The sequence below is a fragment of the Rhododendron vialii genome, chromosome 13a (assembly GCF_030253575.1).
Source record: "Rhododendron vialii isolate Sample 1 chromosome 13a, ASM3025357v1".
Classification (NCBI taxonomy): Eukaryota; Viridiplantae; Streptophyta; class Magnoliopsida; order Ericales; family Ericaceae; genus Rhododendron; species Rhododendron vialii.
The window spans coordinates 20,842,594-20,867,296 of NC_080569.1; the positions used below are offsets into that span (position 1 = coordinate 20,842,594).

Sequence of the window (24,703 nt, forward strand, 5' to 3'; positions counted from 1 at the left end):
TATATATACCCCATATCTCTCCATTGGCAAAGGGTTCACCAAGTTACAAAAACTCTAACTCTCTAGTTACAAGTCCAAGCACAAAGTTTCTTATACATCTTTTCCTTGTATAAGGAAGACAAGTAACACTACCACACATCCCTACATTCTCATACATCCACATTCGTCACCCAACCTTGCAAGCTCAAGCTCATTCATCCTTTCAAACTCAAAACCAAAGGTGTACCACCTTTTGATAAACTCTCTGTTTAGATCCCTGAGGGGGGCTGACAGGGTCAAGGCTGGTAATCAATACCTGTCCTGGCCCTAAAGCTAACAAAGTTTCAAAGCTGTTTGAGGGTAGAACTGGTGCACGCCGGTCTTAATTACGCGTACGTCGGTCGTGGCCGTACGTGCAGTACTGGCGTGGGGATCAGTGTCTAGCTCTTTTCTGTCTTACTTTCCATATAACACTGTGAGCATGCTAAAAACTAGTTTATTGCTTTCTATTGTTAAAACTGCTAGTTCTAGGCTTCAATATTCATTTTTGCTGCTATGAAATGCCTTTGGGGTCTTTTTGAACATGTCTCAGAACCCAGAAAGTGCAAAGCCAAGCACTAGATAAATGGCTACAATTGACTTACGGTAGTAGTCTACCCGCGTACGCTAGTCAAACCCAGTCCAGTGGCTGGCCCTTGCATGGCAACTAGGCCTCGGCCTCTGTTCTGTTTCTGTCCCCACATTGTTTAGGGTGTGTTCTGTTCTTTTTTTTTTTTGTGGCTTTATAGCCTTTTTAAACTGCATGTATCTGTATATTATTTGCCATATAAACTGCCTGGTTTGTCCTGGGTGTGTGCTTGTCATTTCCAGAGCCCAAAGGGTTGGGAATAAGAACTGTGGGCTTTGGCTTACTGGCGTACGCGAGTTCAGTAGTGGTGTACGTATGTGAGGTCAGCATGTAGTGACTTGGTTAGTGCATGCTGGTTTCTTCCTACTCACGTCGCTCTGAAACAGTGTCTCCTAGTCTGTTTAAAGCTCCCACATGAGTCTATTTTCAGTCTATATTAATTGTTTCAATAAGCGAGCATGCCATTTTATCACATACTGCCAACATGTTACAATTTTAATCCCCTTTAAATTGTTCCCCCACCCTAACTAGCTTAAAAAATGATTAATAAGAGAAAAGCGCAAATGTTTTGCAAATGCCTGAGTAGAGACTGATCTCCGGATTGGGCGAGAGGGGTGCCTTAAAACCCTTTCCCTCTCGTAACCTGGCTCTTGAATCTTAGATATCAAAGATGACAACGAATCAGTCTATAAAACTTTTTCCAATCAAAATGTAGCAGGCATTTCAAGTGCGGTTCCTTGGGTGGTTTACCACAAAAACCTGAGTGGCGACTATTGAATCGAAGCATTTCGCCACGCTTTTCCAAAAAGGGTGCACTCGATTTTATACAAATTTTAGGGGCGTGTGCCCATAGTGGCGACTCTGCTGGGGACTTATTACATTGGTCTATACTTGGAAATCAGTACACTTATGAACAATCCTTCAAAACTCTGTCAAAACAGTACGCTCCATGCTGCTGAAGAATGGAATGGTGGCTTAATAGGATCTTGTATCCGACCAATCCGAACTGGAACTTTTTCGATTGTTCACTTGTGTAGTTTTCTCTAAGTATTGATTAATAAAAGTGAGCCATGCTTTAAAGAGACATTTTTCAATCATTGCAATTCTCTCTCATTCATTATTCTTTTAGCATTCTTCATGTGCATCGATGTTGGCTAGCCCTGTTTAGGTGTTTTGGGTAACCGACACAATTTACTAGAGCGCGGGGTCCTCGAATGCCCAACAGTCTTGGACAATGATGAGTCGTACTACTGTTCGACTGTTGCTCTGCAATATGCGTTGTAGCGAGAGGTATATCATGGCTCTAGTCTGAGGAACGCTTTCAAACAAAAACCGGCCTTTACATGCACAGAGCATTAGAACTTTCCAAATTAGGACAAGTACCCGTAGGGTAAGATTACTTGCATCTAACCCCATATACTGTCTACGTGTTACTGTTTTCCCTATCGCATGCACTGTTCATACACATCGTTTTGCGTAGGAGCATGCTAGGGTGGCTTTTAGGTTCTCTCTCTTTCGAGCTTGTCTTATAATCATTAGGACACCGCTAGGGCCCGATGAAGAGTTGTGCATTACGATGGTGCACGTTATCAATTTCAAAGTCCTTAGATCAATGAGACTTTGGGAAATCAAGACTTTCTAAATCCTTGTTTAAAGCCCAATCGAGATTTCAAACAGAAAACAAGGAACATCGGAGAGAATGTCGTGATGCTTACGCCACCCAGGTTTAAGTGCTAAACACTTACCGCTCAGGCTTCGGTACAGTGCTGCTTACGCCGCCCCGGCTCCGGTATCACGTCATCTACACCGAGTTGTTCTGACTCCAAAGTTGAAACTTCAAGAACGAACTAGTCAAAGGCTTAGACTATTTTGGCATCTCTTAGTGTTAGTCGATTCAAACAAAGGATACACCCTCAAAAAGAATTTCGAGGATTCTGGTAGCGTCCGAACATCTTGAGGCAGACTTGTCTTTTGGTTTTAGAGTCTAGGAGGACACTGACGATGATGATGTGCGCATTGCATTCCGTCAAATTCTTTCAAAATCTTGTTGAAGGAACGCCACTGAGTTCTCCTTTACTTTGTTGTCTAAAGCTCTAGGCCATTTCTTCGAAGGGAAGAACCAAACCTGCTTGGGAACGCCTGCAGAGGCCATTTCGTCACTTCCAAGGCCATATCATCTGCCTCGATCATCAATCCAAAATGGCAGCACAAATAGAGCTGGCTGGGCTGAAAAGGGCTGTAGAGGAAATGGGTCACAAAATGGACAAGCAAATGGCTCAGTAGTTAAATCTGTTGCAAACACTAGTTGAACTCTTTACCTCCATAGCCCCGCAACTGGGAATGTGGCTCATCAAAGAACCTCCTCAAGCCTGCCACCCTTCAGCCGTCGGAATCAAGCTGTGCTCAGCAAATATGTTCAAAAACCTAGTTGAATTCCACGAGGCCAGAGTTCACTTAAAGGAGGATGTTGGTTCCCTATTCGAAACAGGTGTTAAATTGAAAGACACGCACATTGACGAGGTCTAACCTAGTGCCAAAAGAGTGCACTCCCTTGATAGCACAATGTTATACAATGGTGAAGCAAGTAAAAGTTCCATCGACCCTCACCCCAATTGCAAAACCCGCACAGGCCAACCAAGGACCTTCTCCCGCTTCTCTGCACCTTTGTCCTCGGTTTGTGAGAAACTCCTCGAGGTTGGCTTTCACAAGCCACTCCTTCCAACTCCTCCACCTCGAATGTTCCTGGCGTCCTACAATCCAAATGTCTACTGTGTTTTCAATCAAATGCCTGGCCATCACATCGATGCTTGCTACAGCATTCGACATGAGATTCAAGATCTCATCGATAAAGGCACCATTCAAGCCCCACCCCTATCAGAGCCCAATAACATCTCCAACTTCATGTCTCAACACAATTCCAACCCATGTGTTAGCCAGATATCCATCAACTCCACTCAAATCAACCCAAGCTCCGCCATATTCAACCTTAGCCATTACATTGTCCCAGCAAGCCAACCCAAACCAGTTGTATCAATCCTATCTGAACCCGATGTTAACATTAGGGGTGTGCACGGGTCGGGTCAGGTTTTACCCTAACCCACCACCCGACCCGATCTGATCGGGTTGGAATTTTTGGAACCGACCCGTCCGAATGAACAAGGGAAACTGATCGATCGGATTTACGGTTGCGTTCATTGGGCCCGGTAGAAGTAGATCAAGAAAAGAGATTTTGTAAGAGATTCAGTGAATCAGATCGAGAAGAAGAAGTAGATCAAGCTGAAAGAAGGATTTAAGCGCTATAATCTCAGGAAAATATCAGAAATTTATAGATCATAAATTAACTTACATAGTTACATGAGAGAGAGAACGAGAAATAGAGGGCAAGGCGAAGACGATGACGATGGCACTGTGGCGGTTGGCTGGTGGGTCGACATGGTGAGAGGTGGAAGGTCTCGATTTCCCAGCCCAGAGTATGAGAGAGAGAGAGAGAGAGAGAGAGAGAGAGGTGTAGAGGAGTAGTCCTCCTGGAGAACTGTGCGGCGCTTGGTTCTCCTTGGACTCAGTCAGAGGAGTAAGTAAGTGTATGTGTGGGAGTGTATATATCTATATATATATATATATAGAGTCAAGTCGGGTTGGACCCGACGGGTTGGAAACATAGAGACCTGAGAACTGAACCGAGAATCAATTTTTTTCAAAAACTAACCCATACCCGACCGCAGCAGTGGTTTGAAACCGCTCGAAACCCTTCGGGTCGGGTCGGGTCCGCGGGTATTCTGCACACCCCTAATTAACACGACGGTCGTAAGCTGGACAATTGAGGTCTTCACTGCTGGCACCTGGACTGATAATGATGAGAAGCTTAATCAATCAAAGGGACTGATGGGCTGATGTCCTTTGATCAAGGAAGCGCCGGTAGGTTTGGTCGAAGAAGCTGAGGAAGCCGAAGTGCTGTTGCTTAGGCCTAACATTCTCTAGATTTTACCTCTCTATGAGGAAGCCAAGGGTAACTATAACAGTTGCATTTTCCAAATCGTGTCTATTTTGCATTGACACTTTTGAGTCTGAGTTTGACCCAGTGTCTATCGAGTCGTCTAAGTCTAGCTCTGAGTCAGAGTTCGTGCCTCTTTGCCTTCCATGTCATAGCTTCTATTCTCAATTTGAGTCTTTTGTTGTACTTGGCAACCCCGAGGGGCTTTCTTTATGATATGCACTATCTTGCATCTAAGTACTTTGCTAGCTTTTATATAAACTGTGTCAGCCCTGACGACGAAGGGATAGATTTCTATGGGAACATCCCCAAGAAAATGTGTTCCCTCTTCGAAAGGGAAAACGAAAAGCATGCTCAGCCTGTTAATAGAAGAAGTAGTTTCAATAAACTTGAAAGATGAGGTGACCCCCGAATGGTTCAAATTGGCTTAACACTATCCTCAGAGGGTCATTGTGCCCGGTCAGACAGGCTCGAAGAGTTCATCAGCAACTTGGCATGGTATCGCAAAAGACATGTCTGACGCCGCTCCTAAGATAATGAAGCATTAAATCTTTTGCTACCGGATGCCAAGCTAGAAAGCAAAAGCTCAGAAGGTTTTGGGCCTCATAGCATGTTCAAAACAGCAAGGCGGTGTTCTACCAAGTACAAATTAGAAAGTGTAAAACTGGCCTGGAGCGAGGCATTTCCAGCCGAAGCACTCTGGACCCAACGTTATCAAAGCCATTTAAGGGCTGCGGCCAAAGATCACCGACCTCAACGGCAACAAATTCAATACCATGGTTAACCTGGATCAACACAAGTGTTATTTTTCCTTGAGAGAGGCTCATTGGGCTAAAAACCCTAAGTGTGGGCAGTTCCAAGCAAAGTTAAAGCAACCTGCTAGATCGAAAACCTATGAAGGCGATCTAGGCAAAAATGAATTTGCAATAGTCAAAAGCTCGCTAGACCGAAAACCCGAATGGGCTGTACTAGGCAAAAGTTAGAGCGTAAAAGGAGAGGTAAAACACACGAGTGAACCTTAGCCTGAACTACGTTTTGACCTGATTCCCCAGAAGGGGTACGTAGGCAGTCTCTTTTCGAGACTCGGTCATAATCTATCAATTGGGTCCATAATTGACGTTTTGGTACAAATCAAAGGTCAAGAATGGTCAAGAATAGGACAAGCTTCGTTGGAAAATAGAAGGGGGAAATCTTTCGTCTTTCAAGTTTAATGCAAACTACTAATTCAATTTGAAAGCTAAGCACAAAGCCTTCAAATAATTTGAAGCATAAAAAATATAACAAAATGCTTACAAAGCCCTAACGGGCTCACAGTTTATTCTAAGTCAGCGGGGCCTGGTGTGAGCAGCTGCAGCGGACTTGAAGTCATGCGAGCTAGTTTGAGGTTCACGTGCGCTTGTTCAAAGTGATGTTGTCGACACCCTATTCTGGACTGTCCAGATTAGTTTACTTATGGTCTTTGATTCCCCGATGATGAATAAGATCAAGAACACCTCGAGATTGGTAGTGTGTTTGAGCTTTAAGAATTCTTAACCCCTTTCAGATCCCTTTCAAACCCTTTTAGCTAGAGCCAGAAAGCCACAGCAAAAACCTACTTGAGTACGCTAGTCCCACACCAGCATGTGCTGGTCCTTTGCCACGTGTCAGTCATCGATCAGCTTTGACCGTTGACCAGGCTTGGACCTGCGCATGCAAGTCTATAACTGACGTACGCCAATCAAAGGTAGTCCCATCACCTTTATTCAGCCACGTTCACAAAACTTTTAGGGCACCCCAGTACACTGTGCAGCCGTCTGGTGAACAACCTCGGGGGCAGAGGATGTTCCCCTTTCTCACACAAGCTCCCCATCACCTTGTCTCATGCATTTAATGCATGGAGACTTACACTCCACCCCATACCAGCCCTCTTTCAGCTAGTTAACTCTCCCCACTCCCTCTATAAATACCCCCCCTTGCATTTATGTGCAAGGGGTTACCAACTTGAAAAGCATTAGTTGCATTCTAACCTCTTGTTCATTATTTTCCTTGCTAAGGGAGGTGACAAATAAGCCTCACACACCCTTGTTACTTGCATACATTTCATCCATCCATCCATCAAAACCACAAGGTCAAAGCCCAATCACTCTAACAAACCCAAAACCAAAGGTATACCACCTTTGACAGTACTCTGTTCTAGTCCCTAAGGGGGGCTGGCAGGGCCAAGACTGGTAATCAATACCAGCCCTAGCCCTAAAGCTAGCAAGGCTTCAAAGCTGGAGTGGCTGGAACTGGCGCACGCCAGTCACAAGTATGCATATGCCAGTTTGGTTGTATGTGCAGTAATAGCGTGGGGATCAGTGTCTAGCTGTTTTCTGTATTATATTTCATATATATCACTATAAGCATGCCTAATAACCAGTCTACTGCGTTCCATAGTTAGATATGCTAGTTTGTTATTCAATATTCATTTCTGCTGCTTTGGAGTGCTTCTGGGAGCCTTCTGGCCATATTCCAGAACCTAGAAAATGCAAAGCCAAGCACTAGAAAAGGATGTAGTAACAGGCGTACGGTAGTCTACGACTTGTGTGCGCCAGTTTGTCCCATTCCAGTGGCTGGCCATTGCATGGCAACTGCCTTGGCCTCTTTTTTTTGTCCCCTCATGTTTAAGGGGTGTTTTATTCTTTTGTGGCTTTATAGCCCATTTTATACTGCTTCTATTTGTAAATAAACTGCTATATAGACTACTTGGTTGTTCGGGTATGCACTGGTCATTTCTAGAGCCCAAAGGTTTGAGAATAAGAGCTGTAGGTTTAGGCTCATTGGCGCACAACAATTAAAGAATGGCGTATGCATGTGGAGTTAGAATGCAGTGACTTGGTCGGTGCATGCTGGTTTCTTCCAGTGCACGTCACTCCGGAATAGCGTCTTCTAATCTGTTTAAACTCCCACAGGAGTCTGTTCTCAATCTATATTAATTGTTTTAATAATCCAAGCATGCCATTTTATCATATCCTGCCAACATGTTACAGTCTTAATCCCCATTAACTGTTTCACCGCCCTAACTGTCTAAAAATGATTAATGAGAGAGAATAACAAATGTTTTACAAAATGCCCGAGTAGGGACCGATCTCCGAATTGGGTGAGAGGGGTGCCTTAAAACCCTTCCCCTCTCATAACCTGGCTCCCGAACCTCAGATATCAAAGGTGACGACGGACCAGTCTACAAAACCTTTTCCAATCAAAACGTAGCGAACGTTTCAAGTTCGGTTCCTTGGGTGGTTTACTGCTAAAACCTGAGTGGCGACTCTGAATCGAAGCGTTTCGCCGCGCTTTTCCAAAAAGGGCCGCACCCGATTTCATTTTTTTTGGGGCGTGTTCCCACATTGGTGACTCTGCTGGGGATCAATTGCATTGGTCTATAAATGGAAATTAATACACTTGAGAACAATCCTTCAAAGCCTGTCAAAATAGTACGCTCCACACTGTTGAAGAACGGAATGGTGACTTAACAGGATCCCGTATCCAACCAATCCGAACTGGGACTTTTCCGATTATTCATTTGTGTAGTTTTCTCCAAGTGTCGATTAATAAAAGTGAGCCAAACTTTAAAAGGCATTTAAAAAAAAAAAAACGTTGTGTTTCTCTCTCTCATCAATCATTCTGGCATTCTTTATATGCATTGATGTTGGCTAGCCCCTTTGGGGTGTTTTGGATAACCGGCACAGTTTACTGGAGCCTGGGGTTCTCGAACGCCCAATAGCCTTGGACGATGATGAGTTGTACTACCGTTCGACCGTTGCTCTGTAATACGTGTTGTAGCGGGAGGTATATCATGGCTCTAGTCTGAGGAACCCCTTCAAACCAAAACCGGCCTCTACATGTATAAAACACTAGAACTTTCCAAACTAGGACAGGTACCCGCAGGGTAAGGTTTACTTGCATCTAACCCCCATATACTGTCTACGTGTTACTGCTTTCCCTGTCGTATGCACTGTACATCTATATCGTTTTGCGTAGGAGCATGATAGGGCGGCTTTAGGTTGTCTCTTGTCGAGTCTATCTTATGGCTATTAGGACGTTGCCTTGACCCAATGAAGAATCATGCGTCTCGATGGTGCATGTTATCAATTTCAAAGTCCTTGAATCAATGAGACTTTGGGAAATCAAGACTTTCTAAGTCCTTGTCTAGTGCCCGATCGAGGTTTCAAAAAGAAAACAAGGAACAACGGAGAGAATGCCGTGATACTTATGCCACCCAGGTTTAAGTGCTAAACACTTACCGCTCAAGCTCCGGCATAGTGCTGCTTACGCCACCTCGGCTCCGGTATCACGTTATCTACACCGAGTTGTTCCGACTCCAAAGTTGAAACTTGAAGAACGAAATAGTCAAAGGTTTAAATTATTTTGACATCTCTTAGTGTTAGTCGATTCAAACAAGGATACATTGTCGAAAAGAATTTCGAGGATTTTAGCATCGTCCGAATGTCACGAGTCAGACTCCCTTTAGTTGTAGAGTGTAACGCCCCTGAATTTTGGTCTATAAAAATTTCGTTAAATATTTGAATTTTATTTGAATTACTTATTTTCTCTTGAGTGGCTATATGATTTCTTGTTAATTATCGTCATAGTTAGATTTTGGTCTTGACTAGAAACCCTACTTGACCAATTTAGTTAGTTTCCAACCGACTACTTGGAGGAACCAAGCAACCGACTCACCTAGCTACTAGATGAACCTTTTGAACCTTTTGCTTTTACCCATTGGTCCATAATAGTTAGGGTAATCTTTGTCCATTGGACAATAGGTCCCCCATTTAAATATTTTGGTAAGTACAAGATATAGTATTTTAATGGTGTATGTTCACATGTGCAAAGTACATTTATTCTTTGTTTATTGGGGATTCTCCCACCCCTCCATTATCCATTGGTTAATAACCACAAGGGTAATTTTTGTCCATTGGATAATAAACTTTTTATTATAAAAGTACATGTAGTCTTTTCAAAAATTTTATTTTAATAAAAGGTACTTGTACTCCTTTTATCTATTGGTTATTAACTGCAAGGGAATTATTATCCATTGGGTAATAACTGCTAAGGAAGTTAGTGACCCTTGGATAATAGAGTCTTTTGACCAAATAAAGTACCGATGTGACTAGAAAATCTTCCAATAAAGTTGATTTGACTTGTACTTTATTATTATTTAAATGGGGAGAATCCTAGCATTTTTATTTAATTGGGGTACTTGGTACCACACCTATATTTAATATAGGGCTTTTGTCACATGCTTAAAAGTACTCATTGATTATTTTACTATAAAAGTTTCCTAGTAGCTATTGTCCATTAGATAATAAAAGTTAGGGGATTTATTATCCATTGGGTAAAAGAGTTATTCTTTTAACTAGTCTTTTTTCTTAAAAACCCATGTGATGAAGTACCCATATTTTATTATGTAAGTACTTGTAGCCTTTAAAGCCTAATATTCTCCTAAGTACCTTTTTATTATTTTGTATTGGGGTTTTGTACCCAATTGGATTAAATTATTGGGGAGTTGATTTTCCTAGAGTACATTAGTACACTAGTTTATTTATCATGTGCCTAATTGGATTTCTTTATTGGGTATTTGATTTTGTAAATCTTGTACTTTGTACGTTTCTTATTCTTTCTTGCATTTATATATATATATATATATATATATATATATATATATATATGTGTGTGTGTGTGTGTGTGTGTGTGTGTAGTGTACCTTTGCAAGAGAGAGAGAGAGAGAGAGAGAGAGAGGAGAGAGAGGCCGAGAGAGGGAGAGAGGAGAGAGAGGCCGAGAGAGAGGGAGAGGAGAGAGGGAGCCGAGAGAGAGAGAGATAGGAGAGAGAGCGGGAGAGATTTTGTTGTACTTTGCTTGACCTTCCATATCTTCCTCATCCTTTCAAGTCCATGGGTGAATCTTTCCCCTAACCAAACTTAACTCCCCATTTGTACCTCCATGCCTTGTTTAAAATCAAATCTTGTACCATTGTCTCCTTCTTTCCAAACAAATCTTCCATAAATCCCATCCTTGGTACAAACTAGCCATGCAAGCCTACCTTTTAGCCTAACCTAGCCATGCAAGCCTACCAAGTAGCCTTTGATCTTCCATGATTTCTTGACAAGTGTCAACATTTGAGGAATGATAGAGAGAGGGGGGCCGGCCATTAGAGAGGGAGAGGGAGCCAAGATTTTTCCTATAAATAGGACCCCATTCCAAGCATTGAACTCACACATTCACCTAGCAACTTCTCTCTCTAGAAAAATTATGTTCTTTCTTTGTTCTTTCTTTTGTTCTTCATGTTCTTGAGTAGTTCTTGAGTTCTTCAAGAAACTCAACCTAAGCCGCCACTAAACCGCCACTCGGCCACCCTTCGATCCATAAAGTAGTGTAGTATTAGTCAAGTAGAAGTTTCGAGAGAAATCTTTCTCTTTCGAAGCTACCGGGAGCATTCCGTAGGAAGTTACTCCGTCCGATAGCCGACGTACTTTCCGTAGCCGACTACCGCCAAGAAGTAAGGTAGAATACCTCTACTCACTTCCCTACGTATAAAGTAGAATACCTCTACTCACTTCCCTAAGTATAAGTAGAATCCCTTGTCCACTATCTCTAAGTATATGTAAGGAAATCCTTACTTACTTCCTAATTACTTACTTACGTTGTCGTTTTGAATTACTAAGATAGAACTTATCGTTTGTTTATAAGTATTTGTATTTTGATCTTTAAGATGATTAATGCATATATGAATTGCTTGTATTACTTGTGGTGTGATTAAGCATAAGTGATTTCACTCCAAAGACGTCCGTACATGTGGCGTTGTGCTTTGAATAAGCATAAGTGATACACTCCAAAGGCGTCCGTATATGTGGCGTTATGCTATAAGTAGTGATTGAGCGTGTTAAATATAGAATTGGATGATCTTGTTAGGATGATTATTGCTTATGTTTGTCCTACTGCGGAGTCTTTGTATGTAAACGAGACATAAGAATCGAGAAAGTAGAAACATGACACCTAGGGTGTGAGTAATGAAAGGAAATGTTTTCCGAGGAAGGAAATATTTTGAAACAACATAGTGACCGGTTTTGGGTGGCATTATGTGAGTTGTGTGCGTACGTAAAAGAAACATTTGAAAAGGTTGAAATGTTTTGGAAAACCGCAATGTGGCCGAACGTGGTAGCCCATTGTGTGGTGTGTGTTGAAAAACCCAATGAGAACACGGAGCGGCGGAATCATTGTGGATACTCGGGAAACCGGAGCGGCGGAACCGAGGGTTTTAAATTGTGTGCGTTCCCATGGGAACCCGGAGCGGCGGAACCATGGTGAGGTATAGCTTGGTTATCCGCGGTACGGAGCCAATGCAAATATTTTTTGTGTGCCAATGGGAACCCGGCGCGGCGGAACCATTGTGAGGATACTTGGGAACCCGGCGCGGCGGAACCAAGGTTGGGTGTGTAGCTTGGTTATCCGCGGTACGGAGCCAATGCAAATATTTTTGTGTGCCAATGGGAACCCGGCGCGGCGGAACCATTGTGAGGATACTTGGGAACCCGGCGCGGCGGAACCAAGGTTGGGTGTGTAGCTTGGTTATCCGCGGTACGAAGCCAATGCAAATATTTTTGTGCGCTAATGGGAACCCGGCGCGGCGGAACCATTGTGAGGATACTTGGGAACCCGGCGCGGCGGAACCAAGGTTAGGTGTGTAGCTTGGTTATCCGCGGTACGGAGCCAATGCAAATGATTTCAAAAGGTTGGGTGTGTAGCTTGGTTATCCGCGGTACGGAACCAATGCAAATGATTTTAAAAAAAGGTTGGGTGTGTAGCTTGGTCATTCGCAGTACGGAGCCAATGCAAATGTTTTTTGTGTTAAACAAATGGTTTTTGAAAGGTTGATTTGTAAATGAAATTGTTGACACAGTCTACGATGAGTCGCGTAGGAGAAACCCGAAAATCTTAGACACCAACGATAGATGATTAATGAATGTGGATGTGTCATTGATTAACTATGTATATACGTATCATGTGGAAATTGATGTTGTATTATAGCTTAGTTTGTAAGTTATGGGTTAGCGGGTACGGAATTTTCCTGCTGAGCTGTTGTAGCTCACGGTGTTACCTTTTTGGTGACCCTGACATATTATATGGGTGGCGACGCCGGTATAATGTGTCAGATTTTGTAGATGATCAGGGTAAGCAGTTCATCGTGGAGGCTTTTGGAGCTGAGGAGCTGGCAAGAATGGAGGAGCTGAGGAGCTGTAGTTAGGAACCGTAGAACCCCCTTCATTTTTGTAAATATTGAACTCTTGTAGGAGTTTTGTTGTAATAAGAGCCAGACTCTATTTTGAGGTTTTCAATAAAATATCCTTTTAACGTACCCAAAATTCGGGGCGTTACATAGAGTCTAGGAGGACACTGACGACGTTGACTTGAGCATTTTTGTTCTTTCAATTCTTTCAATAAAATTGCTGCAAGTTCACCACTGAGTTTCATTTACTTTACTGTCTAGCCGTGAGCCATTGCACCATCAAAGAAGATTTCGAAAACAAGAGCCAAACCTACTTAGGAACGTCCGCCGGGTCCATACAGAAGAAGACTTATTAGGCTGGATCCTCAGTTAGTTACAATAGAAGCTCTGGTAGGTTCACCATCGATGGAGGATTCACGACCGACCACTTCGCACGAGACGCCTCCATCCTCCCCTTCTTCAACATCATCATCGAAATCCATCAAAGCGCTCATCATGGTTGATGTTCCTCCTCAAGATTAGGCTACCATTCTAACAGATTTCCAGCATAACATGGCCATCATATAACAAAGGGCCGATTAGGCCGAGGCTTCTATGGCCAACTTGCGTGCCTTAATAGAGGAACGACTCTCGGCAAGAGGTGGAAGAATTGAGGAAGAAAGACCCAATCCCGAACCGGAGCCTGAAATCCCTCATATCGAAATTGCTATCCCAAATCTAGAAATGGCTACTCTAATTGCTAAGATGGGTAAACTTGAAACAACTGTCTCCAAATCTGAAAAGGTTGGTGCTGGAGGTTTGGACATGGACTGACTTTGCCTCTTTCCGAATGCCAGGCTGCCTGAAAGATTCAAAATGCCGGACTTTACTAAGTTCAATGGAACTAGAGATTCCAAGACTCACCTATTAGGTTATCATGGTGCAATGAAACTGCTTGCGGTTGAAGATGATGCAATGGTGTAAATGTTCCCGCAAACCCTCTCTAGTCCAGCCTTCCAGTGGTTCTTGTCTCTCGACGATTCCAAAAGAAGAACATGGGAGGATATCGGAACAGCCTTTAATGCTCAGTACAGCTACAACTCTCAGCTCAAAATGACCACCAGAGAATTGGAATCGACGAAGATGAATGCAAATGAGTCCTTTGTAGATTTTATCAAAAGGTGGAAGAGCAAAGCCGTCTTTATGACTGATTGCCTGAGTGAGAGGGATCAGATTCGCATTGTCTCCCGTAACCTGCAGCCCGACTATGTTAAGAACCTTGTGCTGGTTCAAGGGTCTAACTTTGAGGCTTTCTTTGAGTCTAGTTTGGCTATCGAAGAAGCTCTCCAAACAGGAGTTCTACCAAGGAGTGAATCCTCCTCTTCTACCTCAACTCAAAAAGCTAAGCCATGTGCTTACACCGGGAACAACACTGCTCTGTTTGGCGACAACAACTATGCCAATGCAACCTTCGGTGGGAACAATGCCACCACATAGAATGCTAACCATGTCGTGAATGTCAACCAGGTACAAGCCCCACCAAAAAGCCAAAACCGAAGCCATCCCCGAAGCTTTGCCAATTTCGAGGCATCCCTTCCTCAGTAATGGAGAAGCTAGTCAAGACCGGCCATCTCAGGCCCTTGACTCCAACTCTTCTACCTCAAAATCCACCTCCTAGCCATAACCCTAATGTGTTCTGTGCCTATCACCAGATGCCCGGTCATCACACAGATTCTTGTTATCACCTTCATCACACGATTCAAGACTTATTGATGACGGCACTCTAGCCACCTCACCTTCTAAACCCAATGTCATCTCCAACTTCATGCCTAACCACAACACTAACCTACAAATCAACCACATATACCTCAGCTCCACTCAAATCAACCTAAGCCCCATTCAAAATGACCTTAGCTCCACCATATTCAACCCTACCAACCATATTGTCCCAGAAAATCACCCTAAACCGATCATAGCCTTCCCGTCCGATCTTGACGTCAACATGATGTCAGTAGGTTGGAACATGGAAGACAAGGCCGAAGAATGGAAAGAGCTCTCCGAGGATTAGATCGAGCAATACAATATGGGTTTCCCGGCGTACCCTCATGTTAACCAGATATGGTTAGACCAATGGGAAGGTGAGTGGAATGCGGCACAAACAGACCCTTTGGATGACCTTTCATTATTCAAGCTCTTCCATCAGCTTGAACTGGCCCATCCCGAGGAAGAGGTCGAGGAATACATGTGGGACTCACAGCCTGACGCCGGACAGATCGCATTGAATCTTAAAGCTGATTTGGATCAGAGCGATGTCAATGAACAGTACTGGAGTTACTATTAGGAAGGGGAGGTTGTTCCCAATTTGCGTCGTCCACTCGGCGCCATGCTTCCTCTTGTAAGATCAATCTCAAACATGGTCAATGGTCGTATCCATGAGTTCGATCCTTTTATCAACATTATTTCTGCGGATGAGCCGAACCCTATTTTACCGTTCCCGGTGATAACTGTAGCATCATGGTTTTACAGGGTGCACTGCCTGATGATCTTTGGGAGGTCGATAAGATTGTCAACGTTGGTAGGGCCTTACCACCTGCTAACCTTTGGGATGTGGACACAATTGTCGATGTTGCCGTGGGCGACGAAGTTTGGACGGTTAGCTCTGCTTTGGTCGATGGAGGTCTCTGGGACGTTTTGTTCGTTATTAATCCGGGTTTGCCTTTCGAGGAAGCTGTTGCTCAGGATCCTGCTTTTTAGGAGGGTTTGGTCATGGAAGATTTGGAAAGGAACTCAGCTCCGGGGCAAGATGCATCAGCAATGGTTGCTTCGGCCGACAAGGGAAAGCGCAAGTTAGGTGAAGTTCCTGCGGACCTTTGGGATGGAGCCGAGGGTATCAATGATTTGTCTTCTATATGGGATGTCGCCAATGTGACAAGGAGCGGCTGAGCTTTCAACCAGCTAATCTTCAAGCAGGAAGCTCGTCCTATCCTCCAGTTCTAAAGCCCCATGTTCCCACTGCTCAAAGGGATATTCCAATAGTTCCAAGTGGTGTTTCGGAGACCAATGCCATTCAAAAGTAGCTCGAGTGAATCCCCGCGGCAGTTTCTATTTGGGGTTTGATATCTTTTTCAAAGGAGCATCGTGAAAAGCTGTCTTCGGCTCTCACTCATCTCAAGGTGCCAATCGGCATAACCCCCGAGGCTATGATCTCCCTCATACTGCCACTGCTCTCTAAGCACTCTGTCACTTTTACCGAAAGAGATCTCCCTGTTGAAGGGATTGTGCATAACCGCCCGCTGCATATCACTGTCAAATGTAGGGCACATTGGGTGCCGACGATGCTCATTGATAACGGCTCCGCAATTAACGTTTGCCATATGACAGTTGCTTACCGCTTGGGTCTTACCAAGAAGAACTTCGCACCATCTAATTGGGCAGTCAAGGCCTATGATAGCACTCACTGTGTGGTCGAGGGGACACTAATGCTTAAGCTCGATGTTGAGGGCTTTGAAATGGATGTTGAGTTTTATGTCGTCAACATCCCTGTTACTTTCAACCTGCTATTGGGTAGGCCGTGGCTTCATAGGGCAGACATCATCGCTGTGCCCTCTACCCTTCACCAGAAAGTCATGCTTGGGCTCCCCTCTGGGACATTGACAATTTGTGGGGATTCTGGCATCTGTCTGCACACAGAAGATGGAATTCCGATCTTGGGAATCATGCACGGAGAGGAGGTTGCCGACTTTGGAGGTTTCTCTTTCAACATGTTCGGTTCAGTTCTATCACCATGGACGACGATTTCATCATTACCTCAGCTGCCCTCGAGATAATGAGAAAGATGTCTTATATGCCCGGTTTGGGACTCAGAATCAACCAACAAGGGATCGTTGAATTCCCTACCTTTCCTTTTAGCGAGGGCGGTGTTGGTTTAGGGTATTCTCCCTCTACCAACGGTGCCAAAAGGAGGAAAGGTACGCGAAAGCCTCGAACCCTTTATGGTAACTCTGACAGCTACTTTTTTCCTCAAAGAGGTGGCACTGCTTACTTGGGACACGTTGAACCGTTTTGGGATCCGAAAACTCGCACTTGGCTTCCTGGTTTCGAGGTCTTCGCTGCTGACACCTGGTCCGACAGTGAGGAGGATTTGGCCGAGGAGGAGTTGGCTAGGGAGGAATTCAAGAAGCAGTTGGCTCAAATCAAGGAAAAGGCTGACTGGCTGAAGACATTTGATCAGGGGAGCTTGGAAGTGCTGTTCTCCCAAGTAGGTTTGGTTGGCGAAGCTGAAGAGGCTGAAGTGCTGATGCTTGGGCTCGATTCCAGGGCCAGCTCAAGGGTTTTTAGTGCCCAAGGCCAATAAAAAAAGTGTGCCATTAAAGAATTAATACTTAACAATTTTTACAGCAACAATATACAAGAAAGCCAAACCAATATAAAATTCTACTAATCATCACATACGAACACAAAATACAAAGTCTTCAAATAGGCAAATACATATTATCTCAAGAACGCATGAGTGCCACTTGAATATTACTCGTCTTGCATTTCTAGAAGCAAAACTATGAATTAAATTTGTATAATCCACCTCTTTCACGAAGTCATGTTCAATTGATAACATGGCTAACCCATTTAGTCTTTCTTGTGACATGGTTGATCGAAGGTAATTTTTGATCAACTTGAACTTTGACAAGCTTCTTTCTCCCAAGGCAATACTAACCGGTATAGTCAAAAGCACTCTATATGCATTCCATGCATTTGGGAGAGAGTCCGCCATAAGTTTGATAAAATTGAGCACTTCAATTGGTTTTTGCACTCCTCTTGGCAATACTTGTTTCAAGCATTTCTACTCCACAAACAAATCTCTCCCATTAATATTGGAAACCCCGCCATGCTTTAAAACTTCTTCAAGGTTGGTACAATGATTTTTCAAGCATTCATCACTCGAACTCCCCTTTTCCAAATCAAACATGAAACCAAAATTTTTCTCAAGGAAGAAAGAGCTTTATCCACAATTACCAACAAGTAATTCACTTTCATTGATTCTTCAGCAGAGTGTGTCACCTCGTCCGTAACATCTTCATCAAATTGCTTCTTTCTTTGAATGATGCACTTTTCAACAAACTTAGGTTCAATCTCCATTTCATTCGCTATTTTGGTAGCATCAACCATTGCCTCCGCAAAACCAACTTTTCTGTAGTTCTCAAAATAATCAATTAGGCCTTTTAACTTCTCGATAGCAAGGTCTGTGCGCATGTCTTCACTTTAAAGAAACGTGCTCACAATGTTAACAGCAAACAACAACTTGTACCAAATAGCCATGGCAAACAAGAACTCAAAATTCTCAAGTTCGTTGTTTGCAAGAGATTTAGCTTCACTTTGTGCTATCGACTCTGTCTTCGTGTCGTTTGCCAAGTCTACCAAAGCATCTCTTAGTTTTGAGGGATGGTATCTTATCGGCTTGATGCTTTCAATGCGACTTTCCCAACGTGTTTGTGACAATGTCTTATGCGTGAGACCCTTCACATCTTTCAAATTGTCTTTTAAAATTGCCCACCGTTGGATTGAAGAGGAAAACAACACATATAGACATTGTATGACTTCGAAAAATATTTTTCTTTAGAACAAGAGTTGGCTGTATCACAAAGAACAAGATTGAGACTATGGCAACCACATGGGGTATAAAATGCTCTTGGATTTACTTCAAGTACCTTTGTTTGCACACCCTTATTTTTCCCTTTCATGTTAGAGCCATTATCATAACCTTGTCCCCTTAAGTCACCAATATCAAGTTGAAGGCTAACTAATACTTCTTGAAGTGCACAAAATAGTCCCAATCTCGTCGTGTCATCCACCCTCAAACATTCTAAAAAGAACTCACTCAGCCTCACCTCTATTGGACTTGTTGAAATACCACACATCGTACGACAAGGGACATTTGTTCTTCATGACTTACATCCAGGGTACAATCAAGTATAACTAAATAATATTTAGCTTCTTTGATTGTTGCAACAATTTTACTCTTCACTTCTGCCGCTAACATCTGTATCAACTCGTTCTGGATTTTGTGACTGAGATAATGGTTATGAATCTCACCCTTTTCAATTCGCCTCAAGTGCTTCCACAAGAGCAATTTTTCTCAGTAATACCCCTCTCTAATGTTCCCTCTCTTTAATGACTCGTTCTTGAACACTTTTGTTGGGCCCAGAGTGCCCCCATGGATTTGGTTACACAATGTCACTCCCTGCGACTGCTCTAAAAACAGACTTGCGGGTGTGATGTCGAATTCCATAAAAGACTTAATTGAAACCCGTCCTAACACCAATTGATTTTAGGAGAGATGGTGGAAAAGCGGTCCGACAAGATTTGTGAATTGTTTGATTCTTCTGAAATCTTCTCTCCAACTCAATCCATTTGTTCATGCGCGTGAGGTGCTCCCAATTAGTTTCATGACTTTTAAGCCTATCACTAATATTTTTTCAGTCTTGAAATCCATCATTGGCCAATTAAGTCTTGTTTCCTTCATTCTTGAATAATTTGTAACAAAAGCAAAATACTTTATTCAAAGCCTCCGAGTATACTAGCCATTTTCTATCATGTTTCTCTCCATTGGGTAAATGGCGAATATAGTGCATAGAAAAGGAATGTCTACTATTCTCATTGTCATCCTTAGGAAAGGTAGCATCACAATTTCTTCTTACGGGACCTCTTTCAACCAATAAGTCCCTTAATTTTTGATCTATGTTATCCCAATTACATGGATCATCAATGTTCACAAGAACACATTTAACATTCAAGTCTTCATTTTGATTGACATCCGTCGAACTTTCATTACTTCTCTCATTGACACATTGATAGGCTTCCTCACCCCCCAAATCCTCACAATTTTCTTCATTCACCAAGTTTTCAGCGACATCAATCACCAAATTTTCATGTTCTTCGACTGAATTTTGTATATTTTCATTGCTTGAAAAGAACTTTTTAATAGCCTCTTTTTGAGAATTTATTAATGCTTCTGTCTTTTGCTTCTTTATTCTTGTCTGATGACCAGATAGTTGACATTTAGGCATGATGCACCTAAGTAAGAATTAAAAAAAGAGGCTTATAACATTATTATTAATAATGCACTAACTGATCGATAATCAGATAAATAAGATATTTTTAAATTTAAGCACACCAACTAATGTCAACTAAATCAGCACAAATCTAAGCACTACCAGCCAGGGCTTTGCATTTAACAACATAAGTACAAATTTAAGCACCACCAGCCAGGGCTCTGTATAAGAAGAGAATACTTATTGATTTGAAGCCTCGCAAGTCGCAAGCGAATGGGACTCTAAGACTCCGCAGTGTGTATTATACTAGTACATACTGGTCCTACATTTCAATTTTCAATAAGCTTAAACACAAATCAAGTGGAGATTAAAAAAAGTCATAATATCACTATCAGTAATCAACTGAACTTAATTAAAGAGAGTCTCACTTCTCAATGTTCTCATAAGCAATATTAAATTACAAACTTCAACACAATGCGGCAGTGCCCTTCGGCCCTTCCAAGTTCAGTTGATTAGTATTGATTAATATTAAATTACAAACTTCAAAGAGAGACCTATTGACTACTATTGAAACTTGAAAGCACTGATTGAAAAAAAAAATTACCTCGAGCTCAAAGTCTCGAACATAGACACAGTGTGGCAGTGCCCTTCCCAATATCCCAGTTCGACAGCTCCCCCTTTGTTTGGTGAAAGTCTTGAACACAGAGAAGGGTTGGAATCGATCGTCCGTTCCAGAAGGGTTTGAATTTTAACTCCCCCTTCGTTTTTTCTTCGTTAATATTTTTTTTTTGTTTTGGGCAAAATTGTGAGACGGTGAACTGTTAGAGAAGGGTTTCAATTAAAGATCATTTAGATCTCTTATATATAAAAATGCCACGGAGCAATTTTTGGGCTTTGATTGGATCCGTGGGCCACAACCTGATTTTAATTGGAATGGGACTTTTTTTCCTTCTATAGGGCCCAAAAAGACTTCTAGTCAAGCCCAAATACAAAAATTAGTAGAGTGCCCCTAAAATTTGGCCTTTTTGGGATGCCCAAGGCCAAGGCCTCTTGGGCCTTGGGGTTAGGCCGGCCCTGCCCGATTCTCTTGAAGATCTTACCTCTCTCATTGTTGAGGCTAAAGGTAGTATTAAAAATTGCATCTTCAAGCCGCGTCTAACTTGCATTGATGACACGTTTGAATCTAACACAGAGTCAGAGTTTATGCCTCTTGGCCCTCCATGTTGTAGCTTTTTACTTTGAGTTTGAGTCGACTGTACTTGGCAACCCTGAAGGGTTTTATGAAATTCATGATCCTACTTCTGACTACTTTGCAAACTTCAATATAACCTGTGTCAACCCTGACGATGAAGGAACAGATTTCGAGGGGAACATCCCCATTGAATTGCGTTATGTTATCAAAAGGGAAGACAAAAGGCATGCTCAGCTTCTGTAAATTTGAAAGATGAGGATGACCCCCGTATGATGCAAATTGGTTCATGGCTGTCCCCGGAGGATCGCACTACATTGGTCGACCTACTCAAAGAGTTCTTTGAGGTTTTTACATGGTCTCACAAGGATATGCCAGGAATTGATCCCAAGATAGTACAACACCGGATTCCTTTGATGCCCGATGTTATACCTGTCAAGCAGAAGCTTCGCAGAATGAGGCCGGACTGGGTTCAGAAAATCAAGGAAGAAGTCACTGAGCAGATTAATGAAGGTTTCTTGAGGGTTGCGAAGTACCCTACGTGGGTCACCAACATTGTGGCCGTTCCTAAGAAGGATGGAAGAATCCGAGTCTGCGTCGATTTTAGGGACTTAAACAAAGCAAGCCCTAAAGACAATTTTCCCCTGCCACACATCGATGTGCTTGTGGACAATACGGCGGGGCATGCTTTGCTTTCGTTCGTTGACGGATTCTCTAGGTACAACCAGATCTTTTTGGCACCGGAGGACCAGGAGAAGACAACATTCATTACTGAATGGGGGACTTACTGCTACGTGATGATGCCGTTTGGACTGAAGAATGCCAGTTGCACTTTTCAACGGGCCCAAACAACCCTGTTACATGACTTTATCCACAAGACAGTCGAGGTCTATGTCGACGACATGATTGTCAAAGCAAACGAGCAAGAGGATTTCATTCCAGCACTTAGGTAGTTTCTAGAAAGGCTCCGCAAGTACTAAATGCATCTCAACTAGCAGAAGTGCACATTTAGGGTCATGGCAGGCTAGATGTTGGGATTCCTCATCACTGCAAGAGGGATTGAAGTAGACCCGTCCAAAATCAAGGCCATTCTCGAAATGGAACCACCACAGTCCGAAAAGGGAGTGCAGAGCTTTCTAGGAAAGGTTCAGTTCATAAGTAGGTTCATCGCCAAGTTGACTTTGACTTGCAAGCCTTTGTTTCGTTTACTTAAAAAGGATGTCCCATTCGAATGGACAAACAGGTGTCAAGCTGCTTTCGAGTCTCTTTAGGGGTACCTGCGGAACCCACCAGTGCTAATGCCTGCTACACTGGGACAACCTTTGATCTTGTACTTATCTATCACCCCGGCAGCTATGGGATGTTTGCTAGCACAAGGAGGAGACGCCGAAGTCGAGAAAGCTATCTATTATCTGAGCAAGAAGATGGTGGGATGTGAGGAGCGCTATACTCCTTTGGAGAAAACGTGTTGGGCACTAATTTGGGCCTCTAAAAAGTTGAGGCACTACATGCTGGCTTATTCGGTGAGACTGATTTCTCGGATGGATCCTATCAAGTATCTGTTCAAGAAACCTACACTCACACATAAGCTAGCACATTGGTTGCTTCTGCTAGCAGAATTTGATCTTCAATATGTCACAAAAAAATCTGTGAAGGGACGTGCCGTGGTGGAGTTCTTGGCTGATCACCCGGTTGATGGACCTGAGGATATGGATTTCACTTCCTCTAATAAGGACGTACTAATAGTGGCCGAGGAAGTTTGGACACTCTACTTCGACGGGGCAGCTAACCAGAAAGGATTTGGGATTGGGGTGTTGCTGATCATGCCCGCTGGTGCTCATATTCCGCTTGCTTTCAAGTTAAATTTTGATGTCACGAATAATCAGGCTGAGTATGAGGCCTGCATCGTTGGAATGGAGGCTGCTGTTGCTTTTGGAGTCAAGAAGCTAAAAGCAGTTGGAGATTCAAACCTGGTGATTTCTCAAGCCAATGGAGATTAGAAGGTTCGTGAGGAGAAGCTGAAGCCTTACCACCAAGATTTGGAAGAACTGATTCCTCGCGTCAATAAGGTGACTTTCACCCATATTCCACGCTTGAAGAATTAGTTCGCCGATGCTTTGGCGACCTTGGCTTCAATGATCGAACTTCCGACAGGTGTTAAGCTATGGCCGATTGTAATTGAACAGATGGACTTGCCCGCATATGAATACGTCAATGCCATCGATGATGGCCTACCCTGGTACCATGACATATGTAACTTTGTGGAGCATGGTGAGTTTCTCGCCAAGGCCACCATAAAGGATCGAGTTGCTTTGCAAAGGTTAGCTGCCCAATACATCATTTGTGGAGGGAAACTGTATCGGAGGTCACATTGTGGAATGCACAAACTCTGCGTCAACGGAGCCATGGCAACGAGAATAATGGAGGAGATTCACGAAGGAGTTTGCGGTCCTCACATGAGTGGTGTCATGCTTGCTAGGAAAATCAGAAGGCAGGGCTACTACTGGTCTACTATGGAGTCTCAGTGCACGACTACGTGCAACGGTGTTACAAGTGCCAGATTCATGCTAATCTGCAGCATCTTCCTCCGTCTAATTTGTACGGCATGACGTCACATTGGCCTTTCTCCGTTTGGGGCATTGATGTCATTGGCATGATTCGACCTTTCACTTCAAATGCTCACAAGTTTATATTGGTGGCGATTGATTATTTCACCAAATGGGTCAAAACTGAGTCTTACAAAACTCTAACGACTTTTCAAGTTGCTCAATTCATTCGAAAGAACATAATCTATCGATACGGTGTCCCACAGGCATTTGTATCTGATAACGGTTCTCACTTTAAAGGCAGGGTTTTGGAGCTCTTTGAGGAATTCAAAATTGAAATACATCGCTCAATAGTTTATCATCCACAAACAAATGGAGCAGTCGAGGCAGCAAATAAGAATGTCGAGGTGATCATTAAAAAGACTACTGAGTCTGCAAGGGATTGGCATGAGCAACTGCCTCTAGCGCTTTGGGGGTACCGAACATCGATCCGCACTTCAACTGGTGCAACTCCTTTTTCCTTAGTCTATGGGATGGACGCAATGCTTCCCATCGAGCTTGAGATTCCATCTTTAAGGATTATGGCAGAGAGTGGACTCGAGGAATCAGAGTGGTTAAGTGGAAGGTTTGTTGAGTTTATGCTCTTCGATGAGAGAAGGCTCCGTGCCTTGTATCATGTTCAGGGGTATCAACGGCGAATCGCTCGCGCTTTCAACAAAAAAGTAAAGTCCAGGGACTTAGTCGAAAGGGATATGGTTACAAAGGAGATTTGTGCTTCGGTGTTTGATCCTCGTTGGAAGTTTCGGCCGAAGTGTTTTGGGCCTTACATCATCAAGGCCATTCTGTTTGGGGGTGCTGTTAAGCTCATCAATCTCGACGGCAACGAATTCAATACCTTGGTCAACTTGGATCAACTCAAGTGTTATTATCCCTAAGAGATACTCGTTGGGCTGAAAACCACAAGGGTGGGTGGTTCCAAGCAAAAGTTAGAGCACCCTGCTAGACCGAAAACCTAAGGAGGTAGTCTAGGCAAAAGTCGAAAGCTTGCTAGATAGGAAACCTGAAAAGGCGGTTCTAGGCAAAAGTTAGAGCGTAAAAGGAG

At 43.2% G+C, this 24,703-nt stretch overlaps 1 protein-coding gene across 1 annotated transcript; it reads right to left on the reverse strand.

The window, feature by feature from the left end:
• Positions 1-19,317: 19,317 nt before the first annotated feature.
• On the reverse strand, positions 19,318-21,246 carry LOC131313975 (uncharacterized). The gene is made up of 2 exons (XM_058342470.1): positions 21,176-21,246; positions 19,318-19,888 (listed from the first exon to the last, which is right to left on the reverse strand). Exons 1-2 carry the CDS (start codon positions 21,244-21,246, stop codon positions 19,318-19,320), a joined length of 642 nt encoding a protein of 213 aa, XP_058198453.1.
• Positions 21,247-24,703: the final 3,457 nt, after the last annotated feature.